General features: G+C 32.9%; 4 protein-coding genes across 4 annotated transcripts; all 4 read left to right on the top strand.

Annotated features, from left to right (window-relative positions):
• Positions 1 to 1,966: 1,966 nt before the first annotated feature.
• On the top strand, positions 1,967 to 2,510 carry LOC118028944 (auxin-induced protein 15A-like). Its single transcript, XM_035032694.2, has one exon. The coding sequence runs from the start codon at positions 2,028 to 2,030 to the stop codon at positions 2,319 to 2,321; it is 294 nt and encodes a 97-aa protein (XP_034888585.1). The 5' UTR covers positions 1,967 to 2,027; the 3' UTR covers positions 2,322 to 2,510.
• Positions 2,511 to 9,900: 7,390 nt separating this feature from the next.
• On the top strand, positions 9,901 to 10,600 carry LOC118028945 (auxin-induced protein 15A-like). The gene has a single exon (XM_035032696.2). It carries the CDS (start codon positions 10,181 to 10,183, stop codon positions 10,451 to 10,453), a length of 273 nt encoding a protein of 90 aa, XP_034888587.1. The 5' UTR covers positions 9,901 to 10,180; the 3' UTR covers positions 10,454 to 10,600.
• A 1,441-nt stretch (positions 10,601 to 12,041) lies between these two features.
• On the top strand, positions 12,042 to 12,654 carry LOC118028940 (auxin-responsive protein SAUR24-like). The gene has a single exon (XM_035032691.2). It carries the CDS (start codon positions 12,249 to 12,251, stop codon positions 12,531 to 12,533), a length of 285 nt encoding a protein of 94 aa, XP_034888582.1. The 5' UTR covers positions 12,042 to 12,248; the 3' UTR covers positions 12,534 to 12,654.
• Positions 12,655 to 16,575: 3,921 nt separating this feature from the next.
• Positions 16,576 to 17,121, top strand: LOC118028939 (auxin-responsive protein SAUR24-like). Its single transcript, XM_035032690.2, has one exon. The coding sequence runs from the start codon at positions 16,717 to 16,719 to the stop codon at positions 16,999 to 17,001; it is 285 nt and encodes a 94-aa protein (XP_034888581.1). The 5' UTR covers positions 16,576 to 16,716; the 3' UTR covers positions 17,002 to 17,121.
• The last annotated feature ends 1,669 nt before the right edge of the window (positions 17,122 to 18,790 follow it).

Genomic DNA, 18,790 nt, shown 5'->3' with positions numbered 1-18,790 from the left:
AATATTCAAAACAATATATGTATTAACATGCATTTTGGGCTTTAATAACCAGTTTATTCAAGCCATGAGAACTAGGCCAATATTTCAAAAATTCTAAAAAATCTTTTTTGCTTTCTTTTAGTATTTGGGATTACGAATTTATACGTAAAACGTATTCCTAAATATTATTAATAAAGTTTGGTATAGACGTTAGAACAATTAGGATTTTACCCGATAAGATAAAAGACCTTCTTACCGAGGAGGATTTTTCTTGAACCATAAACAGACCAACGACTAGAAGTATAATAACACCTTAGTTTTTATCAGATAATAAAACAATGCAGCTTACCTTAGGTAGGGCGTATTTGGGGTGCTAATACCTTCCCTTTACGCAACCAGTCTCCGTACCCGATCTCTGAGACCAGTTAGGGTTCCTAGTGACCGAAATACTAGGTGGCGACTCCAAAGAACCAAATAATAAAAATTTTCGCCAGTCGAACCCGCAATTGAAAAATGGGTAGATGTATATTTTTTTAGGGTGCGACACCTTTTACGCGGCCTCCCTTTAGGCTGAAGTCAATGTTGCTCCATCTATAAGCTCTTCAAAGCCTTTTCAACTATTTCCATACATCTTGGGAACAAAGTCAAAGTTTTACTCAAATACACAAAGTTTCATAATTGTTCTTTGTCAACCTAGGACATGAAGGTGAGAAGTTTGGATTGACCATGTTAAATAATCAAACATAAGCTCTGATATCACTTATTAGAAGAATGATAGGTGTGGTAGAAGATCAAAAATAGTAATAGAAAATTAAAAACTCAAGAAAAAGAATAAGATTGAGAGGAAGATATACTTTTATTAAGTATTTATCTCTAAACTCTCTTAGCTATTCTCTCTCTTTTGTGCTTCTTAGTAATGTTGAATTACAAGCCTTTTTATAGGCATAAAGTCATATATAATTAAGGAATTAAACAAATATAAGAAAATCCTAAACTGAATATGAATTGTATTATGATGAATAAACCAGTTGATTATTTGTAAACCATCGATCAATTTAACTTTTTCCAGCAGGTCGACTAATTCTCAACCATTAGACCAATTTCTTTATTTTAAAAAAATGAAATCTGGTTTACTTTCAACAATATTGTTCCTGATCCTTTCTTGAATAAAAAAAGCATTGGCCGACAACAATATATCAATATGGCCAGTGGTGGGTATTGGCAGTACGTGGGGCTTGACCATGTGAACTTCATGGTGGCCTGTCTAGAAAGTTGTGAAAATCAGTACACGACATATGCTGGGAGTGAAACTCTCTGTGTTTCCAATTCCACCGAAAGTTACGATACCAATATTTTTTCTCGTTACCTTTGGATTGAGGATATCAGCTACCAGTTTCAGGTTCTGTGCTACTTAATGTAGAGACATCTGGCATATGGACTTTAAATTGAGGATATCAGCACAATTCCATTTCATTTGACTCTGCTAGTTAATTTTTTCTCCAAGAAACTATTTTGAGGCCCTAGCTTCAAATATTTGAATTTGATGAAATCCTTTTCTGAACGTTACGTGAACTTGCCCTGACATTCTGTCTCAACATTTTAAGAATGAATGCTAGATGACTAAAGCTTGTCCTCATTCACTGAAAAACTAGATAATGTCTGCTTATTTTGTGATTTGGATAACTAGTGTTTTCCTCTTTAATTAACTTCAAATTGATGTAGGCCTATGTATTTCGTAGAATTAGTGGGGTCATCATGTTTCCAAGAAATGACTAGCGGTGAGTGAGACCTGAATTCTTGATAATTAGTTTGAAGACAAAACCATGTGATGGCTCATGAGCTAATTTCTTGACTAGACCTCATGCAAGGGCCTTTTCACTACTGGCTACTTGCATTAGCTATGGAATCTCTAGCAATATACCATTGTATCTATAAATACACCCACATTTAGGTACACAAGAAACACAAGTCTTCACATTATTGAGAATAAAAAATTCCTTTTTTTCAATAAGTCTTTCAAGACCTTTGCTTCCCTTTTGTACCAAAAAATGGGTTTCCATTTGTCTTCTATTCTACGTGCCAAGCAATTTCTTCAGCTTTCTTCATCTGCGGCAGGCAAAGCAGCTTCAAATGTTCCAAACGGTTGCCTTGCAGTCTATGTTGGAGAATTCCAAAAGAAGCGATTTATAATTCCAATATCATACTTGAACCAACCAATATTTCAGGATTTGCTTAGTCAATCCGAAGAAGAATTCGAATATCATCATCCCATGGGCGGTCTCACCATTCCTTGCAAAGAAGACCTTTTCCATGATGTCATTTGTTCCTTAAATCAGCCATGAAAGTTGATAATGGCATACAACAACTCTAACACAGTTTTGTAATGAGTTCCATGTACAAACCTTTTTCTTTATATCTTTTCTTCTGCTGAGAAATGAACTTGTTTCATGGTATAACACAGAACTGGATGTTATTACCGCTTTGTCGAACTGTAATTGAATTTTGAAAAGAGCAAAGCTCTAATCAATGAATTTTGTCCTCATACTCTATTGTTCTCTGTCTATTTCCATTGCATTAATTATTTTACTTTTTTTTATATGTATTATTTCCATTTTGTTTGAATTGTATTCCTCCTAAAAATGATCTTCAGAACTGGGTTTTATATTTTTCGACAATACTCCTTTCCTGCCCTATATGCTGGATGTTGTAGAGATTGTCTTGTAAGTTGACCAAATAATCAAACGTGATTCTGCTACTAATAGCAGAAATTAGTCAATTTTACTTTAGATCTCAAAATGCCAATTATAGATAAATTTGTTAAAATTAATCCGATTTCTAGAAATTAGTTGACCTGTCGACTAGTTAGGAATAGGTCTACCGGTTGAGACAAAACAATTAGAAGGAATAAGTTAAAGCAGGCAACCAGTTTAGTCGACATAATACAATTTCTATTCAGATTAGAATTTTCTTGTATTAGTTTAATTCCTTGATTGTCTAGGATTTTATGCTTATAAAAAAAACTTATAATTCAATATTATTAAGCAGTACAAAGAAAGAGAATTGCTAAGAGAGCTCAGAGAGAAACACTTAATAAAAATATACTTTTCTCTTAATCTTTTTCATATTCTCGAGTTTTTTACTTTTCATTATTGTTTTTTGATCTTCTACCACACCTATCATTCTTTCAACAAGTGATATTAGAGCTTAGGTTTGATTATTTGACATTCAATCCAAACTTCCCATTTCAGTGTCTTACATTGACAAAGGATAACTATGAAACTTTATGTATTAGAGTAAAAGCTTTGCTACGTTCCCAAGATATATGAGAGATAATTGAAAAAGGCTTTGAGGAGCCTATAGATGGAGCAATATTGACTTCATGCCAAAGAAAGGTTGTGCAAAAGGCATTAAGAAAGGATCAATAAGCACTCATAATTATCCACAAATGTCTGGATGATGCAACTTTTGAGATAATGGCCAACACAACCATCACCAAGCAAGTATGAGAAGTTTTGCAAGGATCAAACCAAAGAATTGACAATGTAAGAAAGTTACGTTGATAAAAAGTTACGAGGTGATTTTGAAAAGTTACATATGCTGGAATAGGAGAATATTTCACATTACTTGGCTAGAGTGTGGCCATATACTATCAAAAAAAGAGATATGGGAAGAAGATGTAAGAAAATGTGTGGTAAAGAAGATCCCATGCTCATTGCAAAAGAAGTTCCATTATGTTGTAGTTGCAATAGAGGAGTCACAAAATATGGATTTTCTTACAATTTAAGGTCTCATGGGAAAATTACAAGCCCATGAGAAAAGAGTCAATGAAATTCAATAAGGTATGGATCTCAATCACTTTTTTCAATGCAAGATGCTTTGGATATACTTAAAAGGGTAGAGGATGTGGACAAGGTAGAGGAAAAGGAGGAAGAGAAGGTCGTGGCATCCTCAATAGGTCAACCGATTGACCACATGAAGCAAATTGGTTGAACAATTACACTAATAGTGGCAATCTGAAATCCAGGTTCGGCAAAACAAAGGTTAAATACTATAATTGTCGAAAGATAGGTCATTATGCCAGGGATTGTTGGAATCTAACCAGAAGGGTTGAGGAGAATATCAATCTTATTATAGAAAAGGAGGAAGAAGCCACTCTATTACTAGTCTACGATGAATGAATGCAAGCTAAAGGGAACATGTGGTATCTAGACAATGGTGTCAGTAATCACATGCATGGAGATAAAGATAAGCTTATAGAGCTTGATGAATTAATTAAAGGTAAAGTGACATTCGCAGATTATTCAAAGATTTCCATCAAAGAAAAAATGTACAATTCTTATAAAATTCATCAATTTATTGGTGATGTCTATTATATTCCTATTGTAAAAAGCAATATATTGATTTTGGAACAATTATTGAAGAAGGATTATGAGATTAAGATGAGATATCATACCTTGACATTACTTGATACTTATGGAGCTATGATTGCAGATATAACCATGACAAAGCACATAATGTTTTTGCTAAACATAGAGACAAATGTGTGTAAATACTTAAATGAATGTGTGAAAGATGAGACTTGGCTTTGGTATATGAGACTTGGGCATGTAAACTTTGATAGCTTGAAGATGATGGCACAAAAGAAGATGTTAAAGGGACTACCATCCATTATAAATTTAAGTTAGTTATGTGAAGGATGTTCAGTGAGTAAGCAATTCCACAAAAGCTTTCAAAAGTAGTCTACATCTAGAGTAAGTAAACATCTTCAAGAGATACATGCAGATGTTTGTGGTCCTATCAAACCATGTTTGTTTGGTAAAAATCTATATTTTGTACTTTTTATGGAAGATTATAGTAGAAAAACTTGGGTATACTTCATAAAATAAAAGTTTAATGTGTTTAGTTGTTTTAAAAAGTGTAAGGTATTAGTTGAAAAAGAAAGTAGTTAGTCTATAAAATCACTTAGGACAGATATAGGGTGAATATTTTTCTAATGATTTCAATGAGTTTTGTGAAGATCATGGTACAAAGAGACCCCTAATAGTGCTTAGATCCCCATAAAAAAATGGCGTGGAGAAAATGGTATGAAGATCCTAAAGATGGTATGAAGCATTCTCAAAACCAAGAAAATGCCTACAAAGTTTAGGGCTGAAGCTTTAGATTATGCTATCTAGTTGTCAAATAGGTTTCCAACTAAAGGTGTGGATTGCAAGACTCCACCAGAGGCATGAAATGGGAGAAAGCCAAGTGCTACTCACTTGAAAGTATTTGGAAACATTGGTTATATGTATGTAGATGATAAAGTAAGGACCAAACTAGATGACAGAAGCAAAAAGATGATGTTTATAGGTTACGATCAAAAGTCTAAAGGTACAAGCTTTATAATCCTAACGAAGAAAAGATAGTGATTAGTAAAGATATTGAATTTAATGAAGGATGAACATTGGATTGGAAGGTAGATGATGGCGAGAAATATGAATTTATACCAGTTCTTGATAAAGAGAAGGAGAGATATGAAGATCATCAAGAACCTATAGTTACACCTCTATAATCACCAATGAACTCAAATTCACCTTTATCTTCTTCTTCTAGTGGAAATTTTAATAGTGGCAGCCTACCTAGTCTACCAAGAAAGATAAGAAGCCTTGATGACTTGTATGAGATAACTAATCTATTGATGATGATGTAACATTGTATTATCAACTTGCTACATGTGATCCTATAGTGTTTGGAGAAGCTGTAAAGGATGAAAAATGGATAATTGTTATGGATAAAGAGATTACATCAATTAAGAAGAATGACACATGAAAGTGGTTCCTAAACCAACAGGAAAAAAACCATTTGGTGTCAAGTAGATCTACAAAGAAAATAAGAATGCTAAAGGAGAGGTTAAAAGATACAAGGTAAGGTTAGTGGTAAAAAGCTATAGTCAAAAGCTTGGGATTGACTATGATGAGGTTTTTGATCCCGTTGCTAGATTAGAGACCATTTGATTAATAATAGCCATTGTTGCCTAACATAGATAGAGAATCTATGAAATGGATGTTAAATCAGCCTTTCTTAATGGTTTTCTTGAAGAAGAGGTCTACATTGAGCAATCCATGGGATATAAAGTGAAGAGATATAAAAACAAGGTATTAAAGTTGAACAAAGCCTTTTATGGATTGAAGCAAGCCCCCAAGACTTGGTATAGTTGTATTGAAGGCTATTTCTTAAAGAATGAATTTGTGAAATGCCTCTATGAATATGCTATCTATGTAAATATCAAAGAAAGTGGTGATACTCTTATTGTATGTTTGTATGTAGATGACTTGATTTTTATAGGAAATAATCCAAAGATATTTGGAGACTTTAAGCAAGCAATGATCAAGAAGTTTGAGATGACGAATATTGGTCTCATGTCCTACTATTTAGGGATTGAGGTCAAACAAGGAGAAGATGAAATTTTTGTGAATTAAGAGAAGTTTGCGAGGGATGTTCATAAAAAGTTCAAGATGAAGGATTGTGCAAAAGTAAATACTCAGGTTGAGTGTGGAGTAAAGATGTCAAAGAATGATGAAGGAGAGAAGATAAACTCTACAACATTCAAGAGCTTAGGTGAGGAGTTTGAGACATTTGACATGCACTCGTATGAATAATTTTTTTTTTGTGAGTGGATTTATGGAGTCAATTATGAAACTTCAAAGCAGTGAAGAAACTTTTTTGGTATATTAAAGGTACTATTGATTTGGCTTGTTCTATGGTTATTATAATAGCTTTGAACTTGTGGGTTATAGTTATAGTGATTGGGCTGAAAATATGGATGATAGAAAGAGCACTACGAGTTTTATTCTTTATATGGGTGACACAACATTCACATGAAGTTCAAAGAAGCAATCTATAGTCACTTCATCAATATATGAAGCTGAATATGTAGCTACTACATTATTTGTTTGTCATTGCATATGGATAAGAAGATTATTGAAAGAATTGTGAATGCCATAAGAGAAGCCTGCTGAAATTTATGTGGACAACTGATCAACCATTGCATTAACAAAGAATCCATTATTTCATGATGACAGTAAGCATATTGACACAAGATTTCATTACATATGATATTGCATTGCAAACACGGAAGTTGTAGTCAAGTATGTGAAGACACAAGACCAAGTCACATATATCTTCACAATGCCACTCAAATATGATGTTTTTATCAAGATGAGAGACATGTTGGGAGTTATGAAGAAATCAAGTTTAAAGGGGAATGTTGAAAGTAAGTTGATTTTTGTAAATTAGTTGACCGATTGACTGGTTGGGAACATGTTATCCGGTTGAGAAGAGTAACTAGGTGGAATATGTTGAAATGGTTGACCAGTTGAGAAACGATCATCTGGTTAAGTCGGAAGAATACAATTCCTATTCATATTAGGATTTTATACCTATAAAAAAACTTATAATTTAGCACTATAAAGCAATACAAAGAGAGAGAATATTCAAGAGAGCTTAGAAAGAAAAAACTTAAAAAAAATATAGTTTCCTCTCAATTTTTTATTCTTGAGTTTTTAACTTTGCATTATTGTGTTTTGATCTTTTATCATACCTATCCTTCTTCCAACAAAATTGCCATCACCTGCTAACTAAAATTGCTTTAAGGTAACAATTGTCTATCCATATCACATACCAAAGGTGAATTGTGGTAATGCTCTTTAAGTAGGGGAACACAACTTTAGAAGGCTTGTCCAGTGAGATGATAGACTTGAATGATGCTAAGTTTGGAATCACTCTAGTTCCATCTTCAACCATAGTTCTCTAGATAACAGGTTGTAATGTTTGTTAAGGTTTGCTTTTATAGATTTTAATCATATTTATCATACATGATCAAAAACATACAGATTGTATTGTAAAATATTGTTAAAGAATAAATATAATAAATCATATCTTCAAAATATTGTTAGAGATGTTATCTTGACACCTCATCTAATAACTCATGCTTTTTGGTTGAATTGGCTCTTTAATATGGTATCAAAGCCTTGATGACCAAAAAGTAATGAGTTCGAATCTCAACACCTCTATTTATTTGATAAAAAATTAAGTACAAGATAGTGTGAGTCTATACAAGTTTCAAGCCTAAAGGATTTTCACTTGAAGAGATGTGTAAGAGAATAATATAATAAATCATAAACTTAAAAACTTCACCTAACAACTTAAGCTTTTGGGTTGAACTAGTTTTTTTAACAAATACTGGTTGTTCTATATATTATAAGCATCAAACTTAGGGTGTGTTTGGATGCACCGCGTTCCTAAAAAAATTAATTTTTTTTTGCTTGAAATATTTTTTTTTTATATTTCCAGATCGTTTTGATGTACTGATATCAAAAATATTTAAAAAAAATAAAAAAATTTTATTTTGATATATTTTTAAATAAAAAATACTTTAAATCAACACAACTATCACAATCCCAAACACGTTACTAGTCCGAACCCATTACTTATGCCTAAAGGAACAGATTCTGCTTTAAACTGCTCTCATGGAAGCCTTGAGTTATCCCCATCTAAATATTTGGCCCAAAATAGTTCGTGTAAGACCACCAGGCTAAAGCAAGTTCAATTTAGTAACTTCTGATATAGATGGGTCATTTAGTAAGGAGAGCATCTACGACAGCAACTGTTCAACAATGGTCCCCTGAAATTATTGCTTGCCACTCAAATTTGTTTTGACAACTGATAATTTTATTTAATTTCATTACAGTGAGACTGCTTCGTACATTAGTCGTGCAAAGCAAGTGGTGATGGAGACTTGAGTAGGAAAAATCCATATTTCCTTTATCTTCATGTACCTTTTTGTACTCGGTTAGAAATAAATCTGACTTGCTTATGTTCTGTCAAGCATTTCAGCTCGAATTCATTTCAGCTTCGCACACAAATTGTTTGTTCATGAGAAGAGAAATACTGCAGAACTTTATCTTCAAATCTTTCGATGATCACAAATTGACACTCATACAATTATGACCACGAAGCCACTCTTGGCTAGCTGACTGTTAGTTCTAGGCAATCCTACGGGACGTAAGTGATCACATTTGGCACAACAGTAAAAGCAAACCTCTTGAAAATGATCACTCATCTATCATATATAGAGACTGTTGTTGGTGATCGCTCCTCAAAGGAAAAGCTTCTCCGTACGATGTTTTATTGAGGTGGCTATTCATCATTACTGGCAGTAGGGCGAGGCCATGTGAACTTCATGGTGTCCGGTCCAGCAAGTCTATTAATTGATATGAAAATTAGTGTGTCAGATATGATATGGTTGTAAGTTGCTACACAAGTTCTGCTATTGATGAATTTTCTTTTACCTGTAGAAAAGGTTCTTAGCTATCACTTTCTGGTTCTATATCACTTATTGCAGGAAACCTGACTTGGTTGTATAGAATGTGAATTGAGGATGTCAGCTAATTTCCACGAAATTTTACTTTAAATTGGTTTTTTTTTACAGGTTCACATATTTGAATTTGATAAACATGTGATAATATGAATAGAAGAAATTCAGTGGACATGTTGTCTGAATATTAAAAAAAGAAATAGCAGATGACTTAAGCAGGTCTCTGATATGACAAAAAAGTAAAGAAAATATCAGTCTATTGTGATTTGGATACTTAGTGTTATCCTCTTTAAATAACTTCAAATTTAACTACAACTTTATAGTTAATAGAGCAGTGGGGTCATAATGTTTCATAGAAATTAATAATGGTCAGTCAGGCCTGTATTCTTGATAATTAGGTTGAAGACACAACCATGTGATCGCTGGAGCTAATTTCTTGACTAGACCACATCCAGGGGCCTCTTGACGACCGGCTTCTTGCATAAGGGGATTTCTATCTTGCAAATCTTCACGTATATAAACACCAACATGTTTAGGTTCACAAGCAACTCAAACCTTCACAACCTTGAGAATCAAAATTCCTTTGTGCAGCACTTGAGGTCTTGGCTTAGCGGTTGAAGGGACTTGTTCTCTTCCTCTGCATCCTGGGTTCAAACCTCACCGTGCACGTCTGTCATCCCCGCGGTGCCTTACATGTTCACTGGGTTTGCAGGATGTTCAGTGAGCCGTGGGATTAGTCGTAGTGCGCACAAGCTGGCCCGGACACCCACGTAAATAAATAAAAAAAAATTCCTTTGTGCAATAAGTCTGCTTAGATTTCTTTTCCTTGCTCATCCATTTGAAATAATGGGTTTCCGTTTGTCTGCTATTGTACGTGCTAAGCAAATGCTTCAGCTATCACCATCAGCTTCAAGTGTGCCAAAGGGCTGCCTGGCAGTTTATGTTGGAGAAACACAAAAGAAGAGATTTGTAATTCCAGTATCATACTTGAACCAAGCTATATTTCAAGACTTGCTAAGTCAAGCTGAAGAACAATTCGGCTATGATCATCCAATGGGCGGTCTCACTATTCCATGCAGAGAAGAGATTTTCATGGATGTCATTTCTTGCTTAAGTTAATCATAAAAGCAGAGAGTAAGATAGATCAACTCTAACACAGTTCTGTAAAGAAGACACTTATGAGCACCATGTACAGACCTTTTCTCGGATACCTTTTTTCTTCAAGTAAATGAACATGCTTCACAGCATTATTGCTGTTTTGTCAAATTGTGTTTCAATTTAGAAAGCAGAAGCATTAATCAATGAGTACTTTTTCTCTTAGAAACTTCGCTTGTGAGTTCTTACTTATGTTAAATGCGCTACGCCATGATCATTACTCGAATTGTGTTCCTCCAGCACCAGAAATGAAGATTCTTCATCTGAAAATGGATTTTAGCAGTCTTTCATGTTGCTGTAGACGTTGTCCTCAAAGGAAAACAAATGAACAATATATCCCGATCACACTTTAACAACTAAGTAAGCATCTTTTATGGTGTCAGCATCAGCTCATCATAGACAAAGGCCTAGATAAGTCAAGTTCTTTTTTGCTTGTATAATGTTAAAAGTCAAAAACTTGCGTCCATCCCGGTATAGTTCAAAACCAAGGAAAATTTACTGTCAGGGAAAGAGTAGCTGTAAATCTCTGTTCCTCCAGCTGTTACAATTCTTACAGAAAAGATGTTGAGGCTAATTACTTGAAAACGATCATCTGCTATAATGATCATTGCCAAGGCACATGATGTGCTTAAACATGAACTTCCAGTCTTGAACATTTTCAGTTAAATATCTTAATCTCATTCAGAGTTTTGGACTTTTGACCAATTACCAATTCAGGTTCTTCGAAATTAATATTTGCTAAAGTATTCATCTTTCTCAATCCGATCAGGTATTTTAATACACTTTCCAATTTATATTTCGATTTCATTTCTAAATTCTTTGAAACTTTTTGCAAAATAATCCCTGATTATAAATTTTTTTAATTTAACTTTTAATTGACCCCAAAATTTTGATTTTCTTGCAATTTTACCCCTCATTTGAACCAATTAATTTGGTAAAAATTAAATTTGGTTTTCTAAAATTTCAATCTTCTTAATTAAGTCCAAATTGAGCCCCAAACTTATTTTTTCACCAATTAAGCCCCTAATAAAATTAATTTAACCCATTTAAAGTATAACTAAGTCCTTCATACGCACAATTCACATGGTTTTGTCTAGCAAGTTTTTGTCCCTTTTACTTTTCCTGGTGCTCCATGTTCGAATATATTGCTAGAGCAATAAATGCTGATAATCCATGTTCACACTGCTGATTTAGAAAAGCTTTATAATTTACAAGACAAATGTGGTCCTTAAGACCTCTACCCATCATTACAACCAAAAAAGAAGAAGAACTTCGACGTCTGAAGCATGCCCTGAACTCTAAGAGGTCGTCCACATAAATGATCCTTCTATAAAGTACTACTCTAATTCAAGGGGGTAGATGTCTCAAGGTTGTCTGCAGTATTCAAGTGGTCACAACTTAAGATAGACTTCATAATAGCTAACTCCTTGAATTTCAAGTGGGTCCTGAGTAGATTGTTTTTCTCAAAAAATGCTGGGGACAGTATGTTACCAGTCTTGCTTTTGAGACAATACCATGTGATCCTTCACTACTTCATGTCTCTCATTAGACCCCATCCAAATGACCATACACCAGTAGATCCATTATCCACAATGGTGCTCTTCTTTTGTTTTTGTGATCTTTCCTCTATATATACAGCACTCAATTACCTTGTCAATCCAACTCAAGCCTTCACATTCTCATCAAGAATCAGAGTTTTCTGTTCCTTACTAAAATCCTAACAATCTTCTTCTTGTTCTTACATTTACATCCAAACAAAATGATGGCTATTCGCTTGCCTCGTATTCTTCAAGCTAAGCAAAATCTTCTTCGAGGATCATCTCCAGCTAGGGATGTTCGAAAAGGCTATGTTGCAGTATATGTTGGAGAAGAAGAGAAGAAAAGATTTGTGATTCCAGTGTCACACTTGAACCAGCCTTCATTTCAAGAGCTGCTAAGTAAAGCTGAAGAGGAATTTGGATTTGATCATCAAATGGGTGGTCTCACAATTCCTTGTCGGGAAGACATCTTCATCGATCTCACTTCTCGCTTAAATGGGTCATAAAAGGGACAGATTAACATATATTAGAGAAAACAATTTTGTAGCATACTGTATATATCATGTACAGATTGTAAGCAGTGTCTCAAGAGATTATTTATTATGAAATCTTTTAAACTTTCACAAATCTAATCTTTTCTTCGATCTTCTTCGATTTGTTTATTCATTTCGTTTCCACGATTTCATGGCTAAGCTTACTATATATATCAAGAAATTAAATTTACTGCTTTAAAGATTATCACCGAAGAAAAAAACAAAATAAGTTCAAAGAAAACACTGCCAAGCAATATTTGACTTCATAGAAAAAAGCGTTCTTACAAAAATTTTCAAATTTTGAGCATGTTAAATAAAATACAACACAATAAAGTAATTGGTCTAAATTAAATCATAAAAATACCACATCATCCAGGATTTCTTTTCCCGCATCATTGTCATTCTAATGAGCAATGTTCAATTAATTCAATTCGATCTTAAGAGTATATTAGATAATATGAGGAAAAGATTATGGAGCCTTCTGAATAAATCTAGAGGATAAATATTAACTATTAAGAATAATTATGGAGCAATCAAATATTTAATAAATATTAAATCTATAGAATTTGATTTTCTTTATTGTTACCTTTATTATCTTCTTGATTTATCCTTTGCTTTGATGTGATGAAAGAATGAAATAACATTTCACATGAAATGATTTTTATCATCAATCTTTTTTATATTAGTACAAAATATATTCAGATTGAATCGGCAATGCCTACTAGCTAGACAAAACTGCACTAATGGCAAATTGAAGCGCTCTCTGTCATGTTATCTTTTTAGATAAAAACATTAAAATTTCTCATCATTAAATAGAAACAAAAAAAAAAATTCATTATAAGTATTATTGCATTACATAAATTTCAATCTTTGAAATAAAAATCCAAACTTGAATAAAAGCTGCATAATAATGAAGTGACTAAGACATCAAATTAATAAAAAATTAGAAGAAAAGTCTTGTAAAAGCAAACAATGCATACCAATAAATGAAGTAGGAGGAACTCTTATATAAAAATCAACGAACTAACAAAAGTTAAGAACCTTAAAAATAATATTAGAATATAGTGGTGAGTTTAACCAACTTGGTGAAGAAATATCATTTAATATATATTATAGATATTTATATGTTATAGACCAGAAATTTTGATATAATAGAAGTATAAAAACCGAAATATATATATATAAACAAAAAAGGTTTGCGACCTCGATAACTATGGAATGATTAATCGTCACAATCTAATGTCTCTCTCACCAATTAAGCATATATACAGACTACTAAGTGTATATAGATTAACTTTTCTCTATTAGAATGGAATTTCTAACGGGTATCTTGATGTTCAAAAATAACAAATATTAGTGTGTGTGTATCAAAGCAAACAAATAATATACCAAATAGAATTAAATCAATACAATGCGAATACAAATTTGCACCTAGAAAATAAATCAACTTATATAAATTATTGCACTTACTTGGAAACTAGAAGCAAGAGACCGACAAATGTAAAACTGGAGATTACTAAGATTGCTAGGAGAATGTTAACAGAACCTATAATGAATGCAAAAAAAAACTCAAAACAACTTAAATCAGATAACATAAAAGATTATAATTCTAAGATTAGAGACCAAAATGTAATTATAAAACCAAAAAAATCCATCTAATTAATCCCAAACATTTCCCAAACTAACCAAACCTAAAAGAACCGGTCAACCAAAATTGATCAACAACTCAACTGATATCATCATGCCAATTGTTCAATTGATTCAAACAAACAGGTTGACTGGTTGATCAGGATTTCAAAATCTTGATTTATTAGTCTTTCAAAATTCAAATCTTTAAAACTCAACGTGTTCCTTAAAAACTCACAACTCTAGTCCTCAAATCGGTTCTCTTTAAGCCAAATTAATACCCTAAATATTAATTAAACATCTTAAATCGTCAAATTACCAAATCAACATATCCCAAACACTTCTTTAATCCATAAACTATTAAAATCACCCTAGAAAATGTTTCTTATGAATTGATTCAGATTGTCTTTAACCCCTATGCTATCATCCATATCCTAATTATTCACTCATTCAAGAGCTACTGGAGATATGATGTTTAATCACCATTCGAAAATAACAGAAGAGGGAGTCATGATACTTGTTTCTTCATATCCTTCTTAAAATAAAAAAGTTTAACTTTAGATAGAGTTGAGTTCTTTGGTATATTTAGGAAAAAGCTATCGTAAGGGAGGTAAAAAGAGAAGGGAAAACCAATTCTCTAGAAAAAAAAATCTCTTTAAATATATAGGTTAGGTTGGGTTCTTGGGTTTATGTCTGATGGGCTAAAATATGGGTTTTACAACATCCCCTCCGTTTTACAAAACTCATCCTTGAATTTAAACTTTAATAACATAAGAATTACCATCATATGATCAAACAAGTACAAAAACTTGCCACTTATTACCTACTCAAGCTCCCACATTGCCTCTTTGCATGGAATTTCGTTTCACACAACCTTAAATGATGCAATTTCCTTTGACCAAAACTTTCTAACTTGTCGATCCACTGTTCCTATTGATTGTACTTCATATGACATATCCTTCCTCACCTAAACCAGTTGAACTTCCGAAACATGAGACGGATCTTGCAAGGACGTCCTCAATATTGAAACGTGAAACACCGGATGTATGAAGGACAAATTAAGAGAGAGAAAAAAGCATATATACCATTGCCCCTACTCTTTCCAAAATCTCAAAGGGCCTATAAACCGATGACTTAATTTTTCTTTATTCCAAAATCTGAATATTCTTTAGTTGGAAGAGACTTTCAAGAGCATATTGTCACTCACTGAAAACTCTAAAATATACCTCCTCCAACCCATGTAATTTGCATACTTATTCGAAGCTTATCTCGGATCACCCTGATCTTATTCAAAGTAATTTATATTAAATCAACACCCATCAATCTCTTCTTACCAACCTCATTCCAATATATGGGTGATCTAGACTTTCGATCATACAAAGCCTTATACAAAGACATATCAATACTCACGTGATAACTATTGTTATATGCAAACTCTACCAGAGAGACAAATACCTCCTCCATCCAACCTCAAAATCAACCACACAAGCTCTCAGTATATCTTAAAAAATTTGTATAGTCATATCAAACTGTTCATTGGTCTAATGATGAAAAGCAGTGGTCAACTTAACTTTAATCCCCATTATTTTATGAAAGTTCACCCAAAACCTTTGCAGATGAAAAGCAGTGAATAGATAAAAGGCCTCGCAACATATTTGGCCTCAAAGGTTGAAACCTTCCTGAAGATAGCATTGATGCTCTTTTTCTGTTCCTGGTGGCACCCACATTTCAAATTCAATGGCTGGAAACAGTTACCGACATTAACTTCGTCATTTGCAGTTGCATCAAGATATTCTGAAATGCAGGATAGGTTCTAAAAAGGGTGAAGCAGTGCCACGCACCTCATATGCACTTCACATGGTTTTGTCTAGCAAGTTTTTGTCCCTTTTACTTTTCCTGGTGCTACATGTTCGAATATATTGCTAGAGCAATAAATGCTGATAATCCATGTTCATACTGCTGATTTAGAAAAGCTTTATAATTTACAAGACAAATGTGGTCCATAAGACCTCTACCCATCATTACAACAACAAAAAAAAGAACTTAGACGTCTGAAGCATGCCCTGAACTCTAAGAGGTCGTCCACAGAAATGATCCTTCGATATCGTTCAACTCTAATTCAAGAGGGTAGATGTCTCAAGGTTGTCTGCAGTATTCAAGTGGTCACAACTTAAGATAGACTTCATAATAGCTAACTCCTTGAATTTCAAGTGGGTCCTGAGTAGATTGTTTTTCTCATAAAATGCTGGGGACAGTATGTTACCAGTCTTGCTTTTGAGACAATACCATGTGATCCTTCACTACTTCATGTCTCTCATTAGACCCCATCCAAATGACCATACACCAGTAGATCCATTATCCACAATGGTGCTCTTCTTTTGTTTTGTGATCTTTCCTCTATATATACAGCACTCAATTACCTTGTCAATCCAACTCAAGCCTTCACATTCTCATCAAGAATCAGAGTTTTCTGTTCCTTACTAAAATCCTAACAATCTTCTTCTTGTTCTTACATTTACATCCAAACAAAATGATGGCTATTCGCTTGCCTCGTATTCTTCAAGCTAAGCAAAATCTTCTTCGAGGATCATCTCCAGCTAGGGATGTTCGAAAAGGCTATGTTGCAGTATATGTTGGAGAAGAAGAGAAGAAAAGATTTGTGATTCCAGTGTCACACTTGAACCAGCCTTCATTTCAAGAGCTGCTAAGTAAAGCTGAAGAGGAATTTGGATTTGATCATCAAATGGGTGGTCTCACAATTCCTTGTCGGGAAGACATCTTCATCGATCTCACTTCTCGCTTAAATGGGTCATAAAAGGGACAGATTAATATATATTAGAGAAAACAATTTTGTAGCATACTGTACATATCATGTACAGATTGTAAGCAGTTTCTCAAAAGATTATCTATTATGAAATCTTTTAACTTTCACAAATCTTTTCATCTTCTTCGATTTGTTTATTCATTTAGTTTCCACGATTTCATGGCTAAGCTTACTATAAATCAAGAAATTAAATTTACTGCTTTAAAGATTATCACCTAAGATAAAAAAGAAAACAAGTTCAAAGAACACACTGCCAAAGCAATATTTGACTTCTTACAAAAATGCGTTCTTACAAAAATTTTCAAATTTTGAGCATGTTAAATAAAATACAACACAATAAAGTAATTGATCTAAATTAAATCATAAAAAATACCACATCATCCAGGATTTCTTTTCCCGCATCATTGTCATTCTAATGAGCAATATTCAACTAATTCAATTCTAAGAGTATATTAGATAATATGAGGAAAAGATTATGGAGCCTTTTGAATAAATCTAGAGGATAAATATCAACTATTAAGAATAATTATGGAGCAATCAAATATATATTTAATAAATATTAAATCTATAGAATTTGATTTTCTTTATTGTCACCTTTATTATCTTCTTGATTTGATTTGATGAAAGAATGAAAAAACAGGTCACAAAACCGAAACATATATTAGTACAAATATGGAGCAATATATTAGTACATATAGAATAATTATGGAGCAATCAAATATTTAAGAAATGATTTTTATCAACAATCTTTTTTATATTAGTACAAAATATATTTACATTGAATCGGCAATGCCTACTAGCTAGATCACAAAACTGCACTAATGGCTAATTGAAGCGCTCTCTGTTTTGTTATCTTTTTAGATAAAAACATCAAAATTTCTCATCATTAAATATAAACAAAAAAAATTCATAAGAAGTATTATTGCATTAAATAAATTTCAATCTTTGAAATAAAAATCCAAACCTGAATAGAAGCAGCGTAATAATGAAGTGTCTAAGACATTAAATAAAAAAAATAAGAAGAAAAGCCTTGTGTTAGCAAATAATGCATACCAATAAATGAAGTAGGAAGAACTCTCATATAAAAATCAACCAGCTAACAGAAGTTAAGAACCTTAAAATAGAGGGGTGAGTTTAACCAACTCGGTGAAGAAATATCATTTAATATACATTATATATATTTATATGTTATAGTCTAGAAATTATGAAATAATAGAAGTATAAGAACCGAAATATATATATATATATATATATATAACATAAAAGGTTGGCAACCTCGATAACTATGGAATGATTAATCGTCATAGTTTGGTGTCTCTCTCACCAACTAGGCATATAGAATATAGACTAACTTTTCTCTATTAGTATGAAATTTCTAACATGTATCCTGATATCCTGTCAAAGAACCATCTCAACCCAAAAGCTTAAGCTATTAGGTGAGGTTCCAGGATATGATTTATATTATTCTCTAACACATCCCCTCAAGTGAAAGCCCTTTGGGCTTGAAACTTGCACAGACCCACATTACCTTGTGCTTAATTTTTACCAAATAAATAGGGATGGTGAGATTCGAACTCGTGACCACTTGGTCATCAAGGCTCTGATACCATGTCAAAGAACCATCTCAACCCAAAAGCTTAAGCTATTAGGTGAGGTTCCAGGATATGATTTATATTATTCTCTAACATATCCAAACATAACAAATATTCGCGTGTATATATATATATATATATATATATATATATATATATATATATATATCAAAGCAAACAAATAATAT

Source organism: Populus alba, chromosome 4 (genome assembly GCF_005239225.2).
Source record: "Populus alba chromosome 4, ASM523922v2, whole genome shotgun sequence".
Lineage (NCBI taxonomy): Eukaryota > Viridiplantae > Streptophyta > Magnoliopsida > Malpighiales > Salicaceae > Populus > Populus alba.
Note: the sequence above shows the minus strand (reverse complement) of the source record. Positions and strands in the feature narration are given on the sequence as shown.